Genomic DNA, 19687 nt, shown 5'->3' on the forward strand with positions numbered 1-19687 from the left:
CTCACATTTAGTGGTGTCTAATGTTTGACATAAATGCTGCTTTTTCATTATTTGTAACTAGCATTTTTGCACACATCAACATGCATCAGTAAATGACTGACAGGCTGTTATGCCAAAATGTGTAAGAAGAACCATCGACTAGGCATGTGAGTGCTAAGGGGGGTTGGATTTTTTAAAAAAGTGATTTAAAAATGTTTTGGAACTTTTAAAATAAAGTAGATGCTGCTCCTTATGTATGTGATAGTGATATAGGGGGCACTGTTCCATGTCACGCTACATTTTAAAGCATGCTGTTCTAACAGGCTTGAAACAAACATCAGACTTATATTTTTACACACTGTATCCACACATGCACTTTCAAAACACACCTGAAATTGCCCTTACATGTGGTATTTTACTACAGCTCTTCACATACTTTGAGATACTGCAACCAGGAGACATTCAGCCACATACCAGAAAATTAGGCTTCTACAATTGAGTTAAAGCACTCTGGCACAGCAAATCCACTTAAAAAACACACCTGACTTTTTGCAGTTAGGAAAGTGATGGGGAAATGAAGTAAAAAGTGTGGGATAATGATTAACAGGAAGACTTATAACCACTATGCAAACAAATCAGGTTGAAATTTGTAAACTACTTGGAAGTGGTGTTTTTTTTTAAAAAATAATCAAGCTGTATCTAAATTGTATGGAATAAATAAATAAAATTGGGATGAACGTTCATTGTCATATAACCATCCTGCAAACAAGTTGGACTGAATGTTCAATAAAAACCAGATCTGCATAAGCTTTGTGAAAGCAAATCAGGATGAGTATTTAATTAAAAATGTTGTCTTGAGCCTTATAGTAACGAATGCCTCAGATATGCCTTCACAATTATATTGAACACTCTTAAAAATGGAGGTAATTTAGTCTGAATCTTGTTTTGTTACAAGATTAAGGTTTCTTGCTCGCTTTATAATTTGTAAACTGGTTTGTTGAGTCCGTCTTCTGATGGAACTATGATATTGCTCTCTATATTCTTTCTTTTGAAGTTAGCATGGTGTGGGTTTCCTAAAATAGGATGCCCTCTGAGATGTGGTTGTTCATGTGAGGATGAGGACACTTGGAAAATATACTTATGAAGATTCCTGACATAGCAGTTTATCTGTATGTCTATGTGATATTATGCAACATTTTGGTTTATCTGTGAAGACTGTACAGTTCTCAAAGAATAATCTGCATTTACTTCATAGGATAATAATGTTCAGAGTTTTCTTTTCCTCCTATCCAGAACCCCTGACATTTGGAGGAGTCTGGAGCAGTGCCCCAGATCATCACAGTGGTATGATCTATGTTTGGCTATGGCTTGTCAAAACAGATAGAGCAAGCTGAGTTACTCACAGGATATCTCAGCATCCTTCTGTCATAGCCTTGGCTCTCATAGCCCTGTCTGTTGCTTTATCTTAGTGTAGGACAGTCTGGCCTGTTACACAACTGACATCTCCAGGGAGAAAGTATAGATGGTAGTGAGAACTGAAGAGAATCTCTCTCTCTCTCCCCCCTCCATCCCCAATTAGTTCAATAGAAAACCAGGATTCCCCAGAGAGCTGGTTACAGACTCAATTGCACTAATCTAGTTCACCAGAAACAAGCAGAGCACAAGTGAGAGTGGCCAGTGAATTAGGTAGTATAAAATACAACCTTGTACTAGCATACTAAATCCTAAGGTTCTCTGACCACAGTTATACATTTCAGATACAAAAGCAACTGCTTGCTGTGGGTAACTTCTCACATTCTTTTTTGAAGACATGGGTGCAGTCTTTGGAAATCCCCTCTGTGCACACTGTACTTTATGTTTTGAGGATGAGAGTTGAAACTTTCCAATTTCTTAAGAATATCTAGGAAAAGGCCAACTGCTTCTCTCCAGCCCCATCTCCCAGTCACTACTGCCTACTTTAAATCAGGAAGGGGTTCTGTGGGATGCCAGAGGGCACACTATATTGTCATTTAGCTAACCTGTGCCAAACAGGTAACTTATCCACCATATAATAAGTGGAGATGATGGGGGAGCACAGGGAACAAAGATGTAACTAGTTACTAGTAAAACAGTGTATCTGTGTGAAACAGCTCTTCATTTTGAACTGGGGTCTTCTCTGAAAAGTCTGGCTTTGGGTAGGATTCCATAGAAATACAGAATAGCACTGAATGTTGTAATGGGAATATAACTTAAAAAAACAAAGTTTATAGCACCTGAGATAAGTTTGAAAGTGTGAGGGGACGTTTTCCAGTGTCTTCATAGCTCCACTTTTCTCCCCAAGACCAAAAAACCCCCCAAAAATGTATTGTGCAAAACAGGAAAAATTATTCAAATCAGTTTAATTTTCACGAGTTACCAAGTTCAGATGTTCTACTCACAAAAGTTGGGTTGCCTAGGTGCCAAAACTCAACTTGAAAAAGAAAAGGAAGGAGCAGCATATAGACAGCCCTGAATATACAGTGGCACCTCGGGTTAAGTACTTAATTCGTTCCGGAGGTCCGTACTTAACCTGAAACTGTTCTTAACCTGAAGCACCACTTTAGTTAATGGGGCTCCTGCTGCTGCCGCGCCGCCGGAGCATGATTTCTGTTCTCATCCTGAAGCAAAGTTCTTAACCTGAAGCACTATTTCTGGGTTAGTGGAGGCTGTATCCTGAAGCGTATAACCTGAAGCATACTTAACCAGAGGTACCACTGTAATGATGCCTGATTATTTGTGATGGTGACTAGAACGTTTGTTTGTATAAGGGAGAAGAATTGTGTAGGATTCGTATCCAGAAATGGTTCCAGAATTTACAAGACTCCTTCCTAAGATAGAAAACCTAACGTTGCAATTGTAGTGCTGCAATATAAAATGCAGCTAAGCTATAATAAAAATCTAAAATTGTACCTGTATAACTTTTGAGACATAAGTACATTCTCACCTGGTATAAACTGGCAAGATGGTGTTTGGTTTTTATCAAAAATGGTTGGTTTACTCCTGGATGATCTACATCATGTGCTGCAGCAGCGAGTAGTCCAAGCATGATGTCCAGAGGTGTGAGGAAGTTGGCAAGCTGCAACCATGCAAAAAATCAAGGTTAAATGAAATATGAGAGCTGTTGCTCACCATTCACAGTTAAGCGAACTCATGCCCATAAAACTGTTCAACTTTTATGACAATGCAGAGTAAGTTCACTATGTAGCTCATTTGCATGACACTGATGAGGTCATAAAGGCTCCTGAGTTTATATTACAGCTCCACATTGATTTTTGCAGCAGTACACTTGGGGTGCTTCCAGACCTCTGCTATATTTGAGTGGGATTTAGTCACATACTAGCAAATCCAGTTGTGCAATTAAGTCGATGTGGCATTCTAGCACAAAAAACCCCTTCTTATAAAAATAAAAACCAGACCTTTTGCATAAAAGTGTCAAGAAAAAGCCCTGGGAAGTGTGGGATACCATTTGCTCAATGCAACATTTTACAACCTCCCTACAAACAAATCTGAATGCATGCTCAATAGGTAGCTGACAGTGTCTAACGTCACAAACGTCGTGTAAACAAATCAGGATGAATGCCTGGAAGTGACCTCGGTTGAAACAAATGGTTGAGGTGCCAGCAATCAAAACAATGTTCAAATGGGGAGGTGGATGTTACGTGTAAATACCTTTTGAAAATCTGCCAAAGGATAATGCAGATACACGTGATACCAGCCAGACCTCATGCACTACTGCCACAATGACAGATATTAATGGTGAGTAAAAAGTAGTGCATTGTAAAAAAGCATTATTTTAGCAAATCTCAAAAGTCAGTGTAGCACCCTTTGATTTATGACGGGGGGGGGGGGAGGCAGATCCAGCTGTTCTGTTGCTGGCTGGCATTCATGAATAATGTAGCTGTGAATAGCTTAACTGAGGGCTCTAAACAAATGGAAAAGGTGCTGCATAAGCAGAGTACATACCTACAGATATATTCATCAGCTGTTCTATTGATTTGGTGACACTGGATTTAAGATTGCCTTATAGGTTCCAAGCAAAGGATATGCATGTCTAAGATACTTTGGGTGGTAGTCAGCTATCTTTTACTCAGTGTAGACCCACTGAACCCCCTCCCCTTGCAGCTTTCTTCATTTGAGCTCCATAAATTCTGTGTGTTTGTGTAATTTTGTTGTCATTTTTAAACAACTAAGAAACTGTGGCTGATCAACAGATCTGCCAGTAGATCCCAATCTATATTCTGCTTCACAGCAACTCAGTCAATCCACAAACAAAAACCCCCAATATACATCTTGAGGAATGCATTTGTCTTTCATTAGTAGAATGGCATCAATATGTCCTATTGAGAAATTATCTTAACAATTCTTAGGAGGGAAGGAGTTTGGTTACCTTGGGCTCCTTTAGGTAGCAGTGCATAGCCTGGGTGACATCAGCAGCATGAACAGCATTGTGGTATGGGTTTTGACTGTGATAATCTTCTTGCACCATAACTAGAAGTGAAAGAAGATAAACAATTGGCGTAGCCCTTAACAGTGCTAGAAGGCAAAGGGTTAAAGTGTCACTTATATTTTGAAGCATTCAAAAGTCGAGACCAACCAAAGTGTCACAAAATAGTGAGCAAGCTCTTGAGTCCAAGAGAATTCTTCATCAGGCTGGATGTTAAGCAAACCAGAAGGGGGAGATGTTAAGCAGGAGAGGAAGTGAGAGGAAATTCAGTTTGGCACTGAATTCATAATGCCTACATTGGTCAAAAGTTCATTTTTGTTGCATAGACAGAATGGCTAAGGGTATAGGGATTGTCATGCAGAGTGCCAGCACTTCAGAATTTACCACGACACCACTGACTCTTACCCCAAAACATAATCATTCTTTGAATATGTGATTAAAATATGTTTGGTCATTTTGAAACTTTGGATTTATGTCTTGAATTCAACCCACTGAAGCTCTTTCTTAAAAAGAACCCAGTGGCTTGGCACTCTTACAAGACTGTCCCTTGGTGGAAGAAAAACGCACCCACATGCTAGAAAAGCTTCGCCAGACTTTGAAAGGCTTTGAAGCCTATTTTATAAATTACCCTTTATTGTTCTTCATGAAAGCATGGATTCAGAAGAAAAATAAATAGTATTTGTGGGGGATAGGGGGAGAATCTATGATTGCATAATTATACAGTATAAGATTGCTTTTCTATATGAATATTAATATGTTGGTACCTGCGTTTTCTGCTGCAAGAGATTAACACAGCTACTACCTATCTGGAAATGGCCTCAAAATATGGTCCTCCAAAATCACCCCTGCACTAAGGCAGAGACCAGATATTCTGAATCTGGATTATCACTTAAAACAACAACAACTTAGCATTTTAAGATTCTCTAGATAATATGTTTATCCCAGTTCTGGAATGGGTCAACTTTCCAACTTTACAGCTCTCCCCACTCCCATTATCATAAGAAATGAGAATTGTACAGGTTTGCTGTTGAAGCCGAGCCTCCCATGTAACTGTTCAATTTCAACTTACCAAAGACTGATAAAGGAAATGTCACACTAACCCACACTAAAGAAGAACATATTATACCAAGCAGAGGGCCTTCTCGGTAGTGGCGCCCGCCCTGTGGAATGCCCTCCCATCAGATGTCAAGGAAATAAGCAGCTATCCTATTTTTAAAAGACATCTGAAGGCAGCCCTGTTTAGGGAAGTTTTTAATATTGAATGCTGTATTGTTTTAAACACTCAATTGGGAGCCACCCAGAGTAGTTGGGGAAACTCAGCCAGATGGACAGTGTATAAATAATAAATTTTATTTATTTATTTATTTATTTATATTTATTTATTTATTTATTTCTAGAGAGAGGGAAGAAGTACTTACCTAAGAATCTGTGCAATGTAACCATGTCTAACTGAAAATGGTGGATAAGCCCATGTACATTGAAGAGGTGGCACAGCAAGGTTACAAGGCTGTTTCCTGAGGGAACAGAGAGACGTGCATTAACTGGATGAAAAAAACCCATACAGTGGTCCCTCGGGTTAAGAACTTAATTCGTTCTGGAGGTCCGCTTTAGCTAATGGGGCCTCCACTGCTGCTGCACCACTGCCATGTGATTTCTGTTCTCATCCTGAAGCAAAGTTCTTAACCCAAGGTACTATTTATGGGTTAGCGGAGTCTGTAACCTGAAGCGTCTGTAACCCTAGGTATCACTGTATTTAGCAACCTTGTTAATTGTGTTACTGTCTTGCCCCGCTAGCTGGGTCCCGCTGGGGACCCAGAAATGCAGGCTCCATAAGCCTGAAAACCTTCCTTCTGCTTCTCAGTTATGTTAACGCATAGACTCATGTTACCTCAATGGCAAGAAAATCCCTCTCATAATGGTATTTTCAGAAGCGTCCCCCAAAATAAGGACCATAGGACTGGAGGGGGCATAGCTTGGTGGGTAATCTAAATGGCTTGCCCAAACAAGATTCCCTGTTCATATCCTACCATCTCCAGTTAAAGACAGTGAGACTGCTGGTGGCGGTACTGGCTTGTGGTCCCACAATGTGCCTGTACGGTAAATAGCAATTTTTTGCAAATAGTTTGGTGTGGTGAACTGTCTTGTATTCACATTCAAAATTCCAAGGGGTTGTCTTCAACTACAGCCTTCTCAGAGTAAACCCGTTAAAATTAATGAATCAAAGTCAGTAGTGTCCATTAATGTAAATGGGTCTACGCTAAGTAGAACTAGCACTGAATATCCTCCTACATGTCTAAAAGTTCTGCAAATTCTGGAAACTAAAATGAATGATTGCTATTTAAATTGCTCTGCTTCAAGAGCTAGGAGGAGATAATAGCATATATATTTTTTCAACCAAATAACATTGAAAAACAATTCCCAAGAAAATTGCATTGTAGTTTTCTTAAATTATTTGCAAGACAAATTCTGGGTTATAGCAGAAAATGGTCTGGATATGTTTTTTGTGTTGTTGTTTTTTTAAAAAATAAGATCTAGGCAATTGAGGGAAAGGAGTATTTCTATGCTTCAAAGATTCCAGGAATAATGGTGTCAATAGCCAAATCTCTACTGCCTTTTGACATCTCTTCAGCATACATATATTGTCAGCCTTTTCCCACAACCATGGGAGCTAGAAACTGGGCTCTTGAAAATGGATTGCATTTTTTCAGAAGTTTGCACATGCCACCAGATTCCGTATGGAACAGATTCTGCAATACATGATGTGACTGCAGCTATGCACACTTCTAAACCCTTCCCTTCATTTAGGAAAACTGAGACATAGGTAAAAACTATGGCAATAAAAGATTTAAGGCAATGATTAAGAATCAATGTTCTCTGAAAGGTATTTTATGCAACTTACCATTTGTCAAGCGGTCAAACAGGAAAATGTCAAAATCCCACATTCCCACTTTGGATAGCATATACTGGGAATATAAAAATAAAAGGCAGAATGTACAAAATAAGTATTGACAGATTTACGTGAAATCTTAAAATTTACTTTATAAATTATGGGGCTCATGGTTTCTGGGAAACTGCACACCCGCGTTTAAGATATGTGAAAGTGGGCTGAATTTGCACAGTGGTAATGGAAATGCACTCTATATATGTTCAGAAGTAACCATCCCCTTTCACATGCTCTGGATATGAGCTCACAAATTATTATTTACTTTCTTATGTTTGCCCTGACCTTTGACATCTGAGATATGTGCTTTCAGGACTCACCCTGGTCCTGTGATTGTAATCTGTTTTAACTGCATTTTGAATTTTTATTTGTTGTAACCTGTCCCGGGTGAAGGGCAGGTGATATATTTAATAGCAACAACAAGGAGAACAATAAATATTTAGATTTAATAATTAATAATAAACCTAAAATAATTATACTAATTTAAGAAAAAATATATATATTAGAAATAATTTAGTACATAAAATTGTACTCTTTGGTACATTTATGACATTTGAAAGTGTAAGTACCTTTGTTTTAATTAAGTAATAGTTCAAATGTAGCCAGTTTTAGAGAGGAACCTGCATAGCGAACACTGCCATCCTATACATGTCTAATCCAATCTCAGAAGCAAGCCCAAAATGAGCCTTACTCTCGGCTGATTGTGCATAAGATTGCAGTCTAAGACACCTACATATAGCTTAGTATTTGTCAGTTGGGAAAAGAGCACTGTAAACAAAACTAGGTTTTTATAGGGAAAGCTCGTTATTGGAACTCACATTATTGGGGGCAGGGAGGAACTCAGAAAATGGGGTTGGGGAAGCTATGGCCCTCCATTTCTGGACTATTGCTCTCTTCATCCTTGATGGGAGCTGGAGTCTAACAATATCTGGATGGCCATAGTTTCACATCCCGGCTGTAGTGTAATTAACAACAATTTAGAAAATCAGCAAGACCATCTTATCTAACAGGTTCTCTAGAAGCACCCATAGAAACCGTAGAAAATTAGCTATGCTGAACTTGCTTTCTTTTTATCCCATTCCATCCAAGCAGATATATATCCTTGAAATAAGTTCTTAGCATAGCTCTAAATATATTTCTCTAAAAAGAATCAGCATCTTAAAGAACCACAGCTTCTGCTTTCCACTTTCAGCTTCACAGACTTCAGAAATGTATTTATTTCATATATATTTTACATACTGCTTAACGCTAGAACCGTCTCTAAGCGGTTTAGAAAGAGAAATTGAAGGTTTGCCCAAGACTGAAATGAGCTTCTCAACTGTGTACCCTCCAACATTTCAGACAAAAACAGGGACACATTTGCAAAACCTCAACTGGTTGAAACTTCCTGACATAAGAATGTAAGAAGAGCCTGATGGATCAGGCCAAAGACCCATCTACTCCAGAATCCTGGTCTCACAGTGGCCAACCACTGTGGCCTGCATGAAAACCCACAAGCAGGATTCGAGCACAAGAACACGCTCCTTCCTGTGGTTTCCAGCAACCAGTATTCATTGAAAAGTTTGTTTGCTGAAATGCCTGCTCTCTGCTGTATTAATTTACACTGCAATACCTGGTCCAGTGCTGTTTTAGAAACCATGAAGGCAGGGGGAGCGCATCCCATTTTGCCGCTTGAGGCAACTTTCCCTGCCCTTCCGTTCCCATACCTGTTGCGCCACTGGCACTCCTTCTTTCAATGCCCTTCTGCTTCTGCAGTTTGGGGTGAGATCTTACCCAAAACAATCAAGATATTGCGCACTCACAAATCTTGTGCGATTACAGCTGAAATCAGTGGAACTTCTGCGGAGGCAGTGGGGCATCCATAGGACTGCTGCTTGAAGCATCCACAGCAGTGTGCCTAATGGCAGAGCCAGCTCTGCTTGAAGGTATGGCTTCTTTTCACAGAATCACAGAGTCGGAAGGGACCATGAGGATGATTAAAGATATAGTAGAATCAGGGTAACCAACATGGTGCCCCCCAGGGTCACACACTTTTGAATTCTACAACTTGCAACATTCATAACTATTGACCATGTTGGCTAGGGCTGATAAGAGTTGTAGACCAACAACATATTGACCGCACCATGTTGACCACCCGTGTGCTACAACACACTTGGGTCATTTCCCCTCCCTCAGCAGTCCCCAAAGTAGCAGTCCCCAAAGTAGCACACATTGTTCAGGAGAGGCTTCTGACCCACTGGAGAGGCATTTCAGGGGGTGCAAGTGCTAACAGGGGGAGGAGGGGGTGAGAAACATTCTTTCCATGAACTTCCTCATGTTAAATTATCTCAGGATCCAATTCTACTTATCTAACATTCCTTCATGTTGAACTCAAGCAAATCTTCAGCTGATCTCTTTGTTGCATTTAGAACAATAAGTCTTTAGTAGGGAGTTTGTTGGAAATGCCTCTTACCCTTGCTTGCCCAAGGTAGCCTTCATCCAGCAAGTACAGCGAAGCCTGTGGTACGATTCCACGCAGTAGCCTGGATGCATGGAAGTATCTCTGGAAGCTCAACAGTCTTTTTACCTTTTTCTTTGTTCCAATTTCCCCTGAGTAAATGGTATCTGTGGAAAAATGACAGGTACAAAGATCTTCACTAAACGAATAAGCAGGAACTCAATGAAGGCCAGATTTTGACTATGCTGAAAATGCAGAAGTACTAGGACCATGGGGTTTTCTCTTCTAAACAGATATGTTTCTGCCACTATATTCTACTCTCCCAAGGGCAACAAGAAAACAAATTATAAACTGTCAAAGATATGGAGCATCAAAGCATGGATGCTTTAACATGTTCTACTGGAAAAACAAATATAAGGATAGAGTGAATTATTTAAGTGGGTTTTTTCAGTGAAAAACAAAAAAGCAATGTGATTCAGAACACCTTGGACTTGCAACCAGCATGAATATTTGATAGAACAATGTTCTAGGGAATGCTGAGTAAACCATGCTGAGGGGAGCACTGGAAGATAGAAACAAAGCCAAATTTCAAACAGAATGAAACATCTGCAGTCATAACAGAAGTGTGAAAAATATCCTTAAAAATGCATGTTATATTTAAATAATGTAATAGTGGCACTGACTAAACACACATGACCAGATGGTATCTGGTACAAGATGCTCCGTGATAATGTACAATTCATTATATTTTTATGTCTCCCAACTTAGCTTACATAGGTGATGTTCAGGTTGGGGCAATTGTCTTGGGCCTCGTACATAGAGGCACCCAAACAAACCAAGACAAACTTGGTTATGTTTCAGTGTTCATCATAAGCTACCCGCCATTTACTGGGTCTGACTTCAAAAAGAGACATCTTCTCTTTTTGTCCCTTTGTTTGGCCTCCCCTCCTCTCTCAGACTGCCAGGACTGAAGCGGCTTGACCCAGACAGTCTGAGAGACCAGTTCCCAAAGAATCTGCAATCAATTGTTTCTAACAGAGGCTGTATGCATATTACTGACTTAAAATATAATGAGGTTATCTCTACCCTGGCTGTGTTTCAAACCACTTTCGTATTTATCAGTATGGTTTGATGTATTTCAAAGTCACCTATGTTGTAATATTCATTTATTGACTCACACTTGAGTGCATGAAAGGGTTAGCCTGCGCTGAGCTCAAGTTGCCAGTGTAGGTGAAGTTACTAGGCTTCCAGCAGCCTTTGCTTCCTCCCCTCTCTTTCTTTTCTTTCTCCTGCTTCCCTCTCTGTTACAAGAGAGAAAACAATCTCTTCCAAACCTCTCTCTTCAACAAGCCACTGTCTGTTGATACAAGTGGAGGAGAGGGTGTGTTTATGTCTTCATCATATGACTTAACAGTTTCAAATCAGACTGAAGCTGGTATAGGGGGAAATGCATCAAAGTGCAGCATTTCCCAATAATCTACAGGATAGATATGGACTGTGGCTAATGTTCTGTGTTCACAGTCCATTGGTGGGAGCATACTGGATGTGGAGTTAATGGAAGCAGGGATACAGCCTGACTTGTGCTTATTGGTCAGCAGTTGCCTCTGCTTGTGAGTTTCCTCTCTGAACAAGAAGTGTGCTCCAAGCTTTCCAATCCAGTTCAGAAATTCCACTGAAGATTAGACAAAGACCCAATGACCACTATTAGAGAAGCTACTGTGTTTCTAGTCGACCACTGGACAGGAATTTATTCCACTGAAAACCTACTAAATTCAGTAGGGAAACCATCAAAATTTACAACATTGTACTGGCCAAATTGGTTGATACCTGACAGCACATTAACTGCTGAATCTGCAAACAGATTAAGGTAAAGTACTGAAAACTTAGGTTTAGTTCCACTGACTCTAGAGGGGCAGCAAATCATTCTGCAAATGCAATTGTATGCTAGAACTGCATTGTGTCGCAGTAATAAATTTGACAATCAACCATCTAAGGAATTTTCAGATTGAGTGTCTTAACCTAGCTTCCTAAATCTTATCTGTAGTTTTATAGTAAGATACATTTCAAAGTGTAAAATTATGGCTGATTACAGAGTAAGTGAAAGGAAATAGCCATTCTTTCCCCCCGTTCCTCCTTAAGGAAAATGAACATAACCTGCAATAACAGAAAACCCTGTTTTTCATTTATCATCTTAATAGTTCATCCACTTTGTTCTCTTCCTTGTGTCAGCTGGAAAATCTCAATGTTATCATCAGAACACCCTTTCCTTAGAACAGAAGGTCAGGTAACAAATTAAGCAACTCACCGCTATATATGTGTGTGTGTGTGTGTGTGTGTGTGTGTGTGTGTGTGTGTGTAAGTGTAAGTCATATATGAAAAAGGATCAAGTAACTAGTCAGATTCTTGTACAAATATTGTCCAAGTAATATAAAAAAAATTATGGAATTAGAAAAACAATCCTTTATTGTATTTGCAAGTTAACACTGGGACATTATTTTAGTGAATTAAAATATCTCAACAAGTTGATTTGATTTTCTCAAAAAAAAAAAAAAGGGGAAGGGAAGAGTCTAACCTACTTTCAGTAATGGTTTCAACTAATTAAAATTTGAAAAACATATATATATTCACCATAACTGAAGTCCTTTGAGAATCCTACACGAGGATTCCATAACTATCTCCTGTTTCATGGTATTCCAGCTTTGCTTGTGCATCTTCTAGCTAAAAGTATCATCAAATACTTCAATATATGTCTAATCAGAAGTAAGCCTGATTAAATTTTATGAGACTTACTGCTCCTGCACCATACTTTTAAAGCACATTTCATTTCCCAAAGAATCATGAGAACTTGTTAAGGAATCTTGGAATTGTATACTACAGTATCCAGGATCCCATTTGGGCATGAGGAAAGAAATGAGCTTTAAATGGATGGTGCATACACAGCCTTGCAGCCTAACTTAAGCAAATGAAATGATTCATGTTATTGGGTTTGAAAATAAAATGCCATTTTACTAGTATTTGATGGGTCTGATACCAGTATCAATTTCTGTGCTTTCAAAACCTGTAAGTCACATATGCAGTGCCCTTCAGCCTGTTTGATTCTTTACTAAGTCCATCTTGGTAGGCACCAGTCTGACACAGGCTGAACTTTCTATGGTGAGCATGGGGATGTCTCGGAGAAAAAAAGGCCTTTCCCCAGGGCACTTTCCCCTCTCCAGCTGTGCATTAGTGCCTGACAGGGATTTCAAGAAACTGGTATCTGAGTGCACCAGACACTACATTTGAACACTATGATATTGGTTTGGAACACAGTATCAACTTTCATGGGGGTTACGTTCTGGTGATCACACCTAAAGCCAAAACTGCATATACAGTAGACAAAGCACTGGGTTCAATTGCAGGTGGGATGTCCAAAATATTACACCCCCCCCCCCAGATGTCTGCCCTATTTCTTCCCCACTTTCAATTTTTTTTATTTATTGCTAAGTGCATAAAGTTAAATGCTTGGAAGTTACAGACTTACTGTAGTCTGTTCTGCCAAACTTGGGAGAGAGAGAGAGGGAGAGAGAACGTGTTCTAAAGTAGACAGATGAGCCACAAGTCAAGTTCAAAGTATACAGTTCACTCTACTTGAGCCAGGGTTACCTAAAGACATTTCGGTGCTTGAAGCAAAATCTCCAAGTGGTGTCTCCCCCAAGCCCCAAGCTAACTTCTATGAAGGAAGAAGGTTCAGAGAATGAAAATATAACCCAAGAATACTAACTGTACTTGTATAGTTGTTGGTCAAAGGAAATCTGCATCCTAGTGTTAATATTTTTAGATATGAAAGTGACTTTCACAGGACAATCTTGTGTAATTTGTCCTAATGAACAATAAGAGATGTAGGTCTCATTATCAATCACTTATAGGTGTTAATAATGACGTATATTAGTATGGTTCATAGTCCCTTTCTTGGGCTGTAGTTCTAGGTTCTTAATAACAAATTCCCCATTAGGAACATAACAGGTTATTGGTTTGTGAGGTTTTTAGTTCTTGCTTTTATTATGTATTTGGTGTTTTTAACTTGCATTTGTATGTTGTGAACCGCCTTGATATCTATGGAAGAAGGGTGGTATAAGCAAGCAAGTAAGCAAGCAAGCAGGCAAGCAAACAAGCAAGCAAGCAAACAAACAAACAAGGAAAAGCCCCCCCCCCCAGTTCTCTGGGATTCACTCGCCCCCCTGCCACTGTACCACATGGAATTCCCTCTTGTTCTTAATTAAGGCAATCAAGAAATATGTGCTGTATCAGTCATTGACAGATTGCATCCTAAGATAATGAAAGCCAATTTTAATCACCACACATGAGTCACTGAAAAGATTTGGTTCAGTGATTCACTGAGCAACTTAGTCAATCGGAGGATTAAATTATTGCTGCCTTACCAGGAGAATCTGTTTGGAAAGCCAAGCTGGGCTAAGCTCCAGTAAAATGGGGGGAAAGGATGCAATAAACATCTGATAACAGAAGCGCTATAAATAAATGTGACATTTACCCTTCATACTATACAGATAACCTGTTCTTCTACAGATGGCCATGTTTAATTACACACAAACATCAGAACTCTCACTTTGAGAGAATTGAGGGGTTTACAGAATTGCGACATGGTTTGTACACTGAAATGTGCTACAGATTCATTAATAAATGCAGGTTAAAGGCACAGTTCAGATGAAGGAAAGCATTTTAAGTTCTGTTCAATAGGATTTTAGAGTGCTTAACTGTGGCTTGATTGTGGCCCATACCACAAGCAGAAATTCCACCAAGTGAAAGGAACACTGAGCTAAAACCATAAATCTTCATGAGTTGCAAAATTCAGGATTACATATTCCTGGAAAACTCCCAGGCCTCAAAGAATCAAGCCCCACCTGAAATCCCAAGTGGAAATAGCACACCTGATCCCGCACGTTATGCAGGTACAGGATTCTTCATCACATAACAGCCCTTTGCTTTGTATGTCTAGCTTCCTATTTGACACATCAGGAAGATGGAGGGGGAACTCCCTAGAATACTTCCTAAGGGCTCATCCACCACATCTGCTTGTCCTGTGCCTAGAAAGCATGGGTCCAAGCAGTCTCCCCCTTGCCCCACTCTTTTCTTAGGGAAAACCCACTCTTTAGCTCTAAACTGGAGGGAATGGCAACCCACAGAAAACCTGGTTGCCATTTGCTCTGATTGAGTGCTAGAGAGCAGTTTTCCCTGGGGGGAAGCTGTGGGACAAAAGGAAATGTGGTTAGATTTTCCATATGTGCCTCTGATTTTATTTCTTCAACAGCAGGCAAGGTAGTGTGTACTGGCTTGTTCTCTTATCTGTCCATGAATTCTAGCCTCTGGGAACATCCAGAACTGAGTAAGCAGTTTTCACCTGATGCCGCAGCTAAGGTAAAATAATTTATGAATGTGAAATTTAATTTATGACTTTGATCATAAGTATTAGATTTGTGGTATAACAAATTAAATAGTGCATTAAAAAAAGCCCCTCTGACCACAAATCCACTTTCCGATAAGTGATCACTTACTGTTGAGAAGGCGGAAGTCTATGAATGGGTAGGAACCACGTCGCTCAGAGAGAACCCCTGTCTGACCTCTCAGCCGTGCATCTCCTGCAAAACATGATTATTCAGCCAAGATTAGAGACACATTTTCTTCCAAGAGAATGTTGAGATACCTTTTTAAGCCACGAGATTAATGGTAGCAAAGGAAAATGTGTATGAAGCCAAGTTTGATTTGATATAGTAAACTGGGTTTACTATACCTGGGGGGAGGGGTGGTCTTTTCTCAGCTTAGGGTCTGTATTTCCTTGTGGTTAGCCATCCAGTTAAAAGTAAAAAAAGTCAAAGTAATGAAGTCTACAGCCATCTGTGCACATTTGATGTTCCTATGCTGTTCCTACTGCTCGTGGAATCTGCACTGATCTTTTTTTGGAGAGTGAGAGGAGGAAGCGGCCAGTGAACTATAATATGGCTGCATACACCTTATAAGCTTAAAACACAGGTCATACCTTTTCTCAGTTTGGACTGAAGTTGGTTTGGGGGGAAACTCATCAGATTGGTATTTTGTATGGATAGATACAGAATAGGTATGTATTCTGTGTTACATTGTGTGTACACAGCTTCTCAGAATAGCAGAGGGAGCACCGGATGCAGAGTAAACAAGAATGTGTACACAGCCTAAGACACACATCCTTTATGCTAACGGGTTTTTCAGCACACTCACAAGAAACAAGTCTTTTGCAAGTTTCATGTAAGTTAATGGAAATTGGGCAATAGCTAATTGACAATACAGTGACAGAGTCCAAGAAATGTGAGTCATTTCCTTCTTATGGAGTAATTCAAGACTTCCATATCCCTGGAAATCCATATTTATATCTGTATTTGGTTAGCAAAACAAGCACATACTGGAAACAATTATAGTAGTCCTCACCTATAGGTCTTGACTCTTGCTCATTGATTACTTCATCAAAAATAGTGAACATATCAATTGATTTCATGTATCTCTAGGCTGATTTGAAATGTCTAAAATTATCATTGAAGATCTGCAAGCAAGAGCATATACAGTGGTTCCTCTGGTTACAGACGCTTCAGGTTACAGACACTTCAGGTTACAGACTCCGCTAACCCAGAAATAGTATCTTGGGTTAAGAACTTTGCTTCAGGATGAGAACAGAAATCGTGCTCCGGCGGCGTGGCAGCAGCAGGAGGCCCCATTAGCTAAAGTGGTGTCTGAGGTTAAGAACAGACCTCCAGAACGAATTAAGTACGTAACCAGAGGTACCACTGTATTTGTGGCATTTCTAATACAAGGATCTTTACTGGGAAATTAACATGCATTTTAAATACCAATATTTCTTTATATAATTTTTTAAAATCCCATTCTTCTCCCAAAAAGGCTCTCAAGGTGACTTACAGATTATTAAAAAAAAAAAAAAGCCAGAGGCTTACCATTTAAAAGACATGGCACAAAAGGAAAAGAGGGGAGGAGGAAGAAGGAAAAGGCAAACTCAGGCACCAATCTTTAAAGTTACATTTCTTATAAAGACTGGCTCATAATATGTTTAAAGGCATTTCTCAAAACATGAGCTTAAAAAGAAAAAATATTACTCTGAAATTAGTACTTTCTGGTTCCAATCTGACTAGAGTTTTGCATGATAAGTTGTTCCATTAGTACATTTCCCCATGTGTATCAGTTGCTGGTTCAGGAACAACAGACGTAAATCAAATGGACATCCAAGCAGAACCAAATTAAGACATTTAGAAGCCCTAAGCACTGAAAAGATTATTGTGCCCTCCACATGTAATTCAAAATAAAAGCAATACTAAACCGTAAAATAAAATTTTAAAATAAAAAGAAATAAAACAGAACACAGATTTATTGCAACACATGACAGGACTTGATTTCCTCACATTATTTTGACCTACATTACTAGGCAGGAGTAAGTAGTAAAAAGAAAACAGAAAAATGGGGGGAAGAGTGTGGAGTGGATGGTTAGGAAGTCTAAGTTCTGATGTTCACAGCCCGGTGCAACAAGTCACATGTAAACAACTTTTAAAGTGTTAATGCATTTGGATCTGGTCCACTGTTTCTTGCTCCTTCTCCTTGGGGCAGGTTACCATGAAGTACCTCCATCAGAATCTTGGGTACTTACTGCAAGACTTTGGAAAACGTTTCTTTCTCAAGTCTAGGAGTTAACAGCAAGGAGACTAATGCATGCATGAGGGCAGAAACAGGGTGAACAGGTGCGTGTGTGCCAGCCCTGCCCCCTCCACATCACCCCCAACCTTCCCCCCCACAAAAATGTGTTCACATGCTGAGATTAAACCCTTTCACCTAGATAGTGCATCTGCTATTGGGGAATTCATTTTTCATCACTTCGATAATTACATTTATCACTGGCATATTTGATTACCCGCCCACTCTTCCTGATATGTAGTTGAAGTAGTGTCATAGGAGTGTATTGGCTAGTGCCGAGGACATCACTGACAAAAAGCAGCGCCTCCCATGCTCGATAAAACAGATTATCTTAATCTGCAGACACTGTTGTCTTCTTCAGAGGCTCAGCTGAGGAATACTAGTTTCTCCTGTTCTTTTTATTTTTTTAGTTTATAAGAGCTCACTCTACTTTCTTCATTTCTGGAATGCATAACTTCCATGTTTACAAAAACAAAACAAAACCCTAACAACCTGGCAAAAGAGCAATCTGCCCACATCATGCTGTGAATTTCTGTGTCCCTGTTGTGTGACCCCAGTGACCACAGGCTGTGTGTATATAGAAAAGTGCTGAATGTAAATCACATGCTGAGTACTTGCAAAAGTTACAGGCCAGGTAAATATTGTTTACCATAGGAGACATTTCCAGTAGCAACTCCATGGCAACTGTAACGTATGTTCTACCCTTAAGATTTCGGAGGTTTGATAGTAGCATCATTAATTGCAGGAATCGGCACATGCATTTTAGGCTTTCTTGCATGCATTCCACCTTCCTGCCTAATTTCTTCAAAACCAAAGCAGAATGGGTGTTACATTTTTCTTTTAACTTCATATTCTCTTAAAAAGAAAGGATTCTGTAGAAAAGAAACAGAAAACTATAATCTTGAAAAGCTAGAGTTGCTCCAGCCTCTTTGCACCACGAAGAAAAATAATCATAGCAAAGATAAATGGAAAAAGGGCTGTCTCTTTTCTGCTTGTTGAAGCTGAAGTCAAAAGATATCACTCAGGAATGTTCAATGTTACAAACAGCTACTTGTCTGTCAGAGCCAATGGCTGGGGCAGCTGCTGGTTCTCCCAAAGGAGACGTTCCTCAGATTAATCTGTTGCCCACTTCACTTCTTACTTTGTCTGTGTTTAACAAAAGTCTGTGCTAGGTTTTTTGTTTTTAATATGGCTTATTATGTAACTGTCAGCGAGTGTGGGTGCTCTGATGACAGCTTACTGTTAATGGAACATCAGTTTAAGTGACCAAAAACAAGCAGCTGGCTATAGCTAAAGCTTCAAGGTCAATGTGGGATGTAGAGAAGAAAGCAAGACAAGACTGGGACATGGCTGGTACCAGCACCAGTTAAGAGCAGGGCTGTAGACCAAAAAACATATTGAGCTGGATAGTCGACATATATGCAATGCTGAGGAGCATGGGGCTACTCCAAACATCTGCAATTCATGGGTGTGCAATACCACACTTGTTACAGAAAACAGACTGAAATGGTTATCCTATAAAAGTCTGTGAGTGTGCAAAGAAACACTGAGAACCAAGGTTGCAATCATAACCCCACTTACCTGAGAGTAAGCCCCATTAAATTCAACAGGACTTAATTCGGAACAGACATGGCTAGGATTATGCTGTAAGTAACAACTGACGTGATCTATCATGATATTTGTGCCACAGCAACCTGTTCCCCCTCCCCCATGTTTTTAATGAGATTCACAAACCCAACCCCAGACAGGCCCATTTAGCCTTCTAAAACCTCCTGAAAGGTAAAAGTCCAGGCTTCCTCCCTTGCAGTGCCCTATAATTCAGGCACTGAAAGGGAGGCAATCTTAGCATAACTTCAAGAGCACATTAAGAACATAAGAGCCCTACCAGATCAGTCCAAATGCCCATCTAGTGCCGCATCCTGTTGGGTATATTGCATTTGGAAAAAACAATTCACTTTAGTTTTTGAAAAACAAACCTTGCAGGTATCAAGATCAGTTGCATTCCTGTGCAGATTCAAAAGCTAACGAGCATAACTCAACTGTCCTTGAATGCCATTGCTGCATTTTACCACGTTGCAGACCTCAAAGGGTTATCACATTCTACAGCTTATTCCCTGAACCAATGATTAGCAGAATAAAAAAATGAAAA

General features: G+C 39.7%; 1 protein-coding gene across 4 annotated transcripts in view; it reads right to left on the reverse strand.

The window, feature by feature from the left end:
• The window catches only part of PDE7B (phosphodiesterase 7B), a 155849-nt gene that overhangs the window by 14260 nt on the left and 121902 nt on the right, over positions 1 to 19687 (reverse strand). For all 4 annotated transcript variants that reach the window (XM_081907192.1, XM_081907190.1, XM_081907191.1 and 1 more), the window contains 6 exons: positions 15369 to 15452; positions 9835 to 9986; positions 7341 to 7404; positions 5860 to 5955; positions 4385 to 4485; positions 2942 to 3073 (listed from right to left, as the gene is read on the reverse strand). In XM_081907192.1, the coding sequence (XP_081763318.1) occupies positions 2942 to 3073; positions 4385 to 4485; positions 5860 to 5955; positions 7341 to 7404; positions 9835 to 9986; positions 15369 to 15452 (629 nt within the window). The remainder of the gene's footprint in view (positions 1 to 2941; positions 3074 to 4384; positions 4486 to 5859; positions 5956 to 7340; positions 7405 to 9834; positions 9987 to 15368; positions 15453 to 19687) is intronic.

The sequence above is a fragment of the Podarcis melisellensis genome (assembly GCF_964234715.1).
Source record: "Podarcis melisellensis genome assembly, chromosome: 3".
In the NCBI taxonomy this organism is placed as follows: Eukaryota; Metazoa; Chordata; class Lepidosauria; order Squamata; family Lacertidae; genus Podarcis; species Podarcis melisellensis.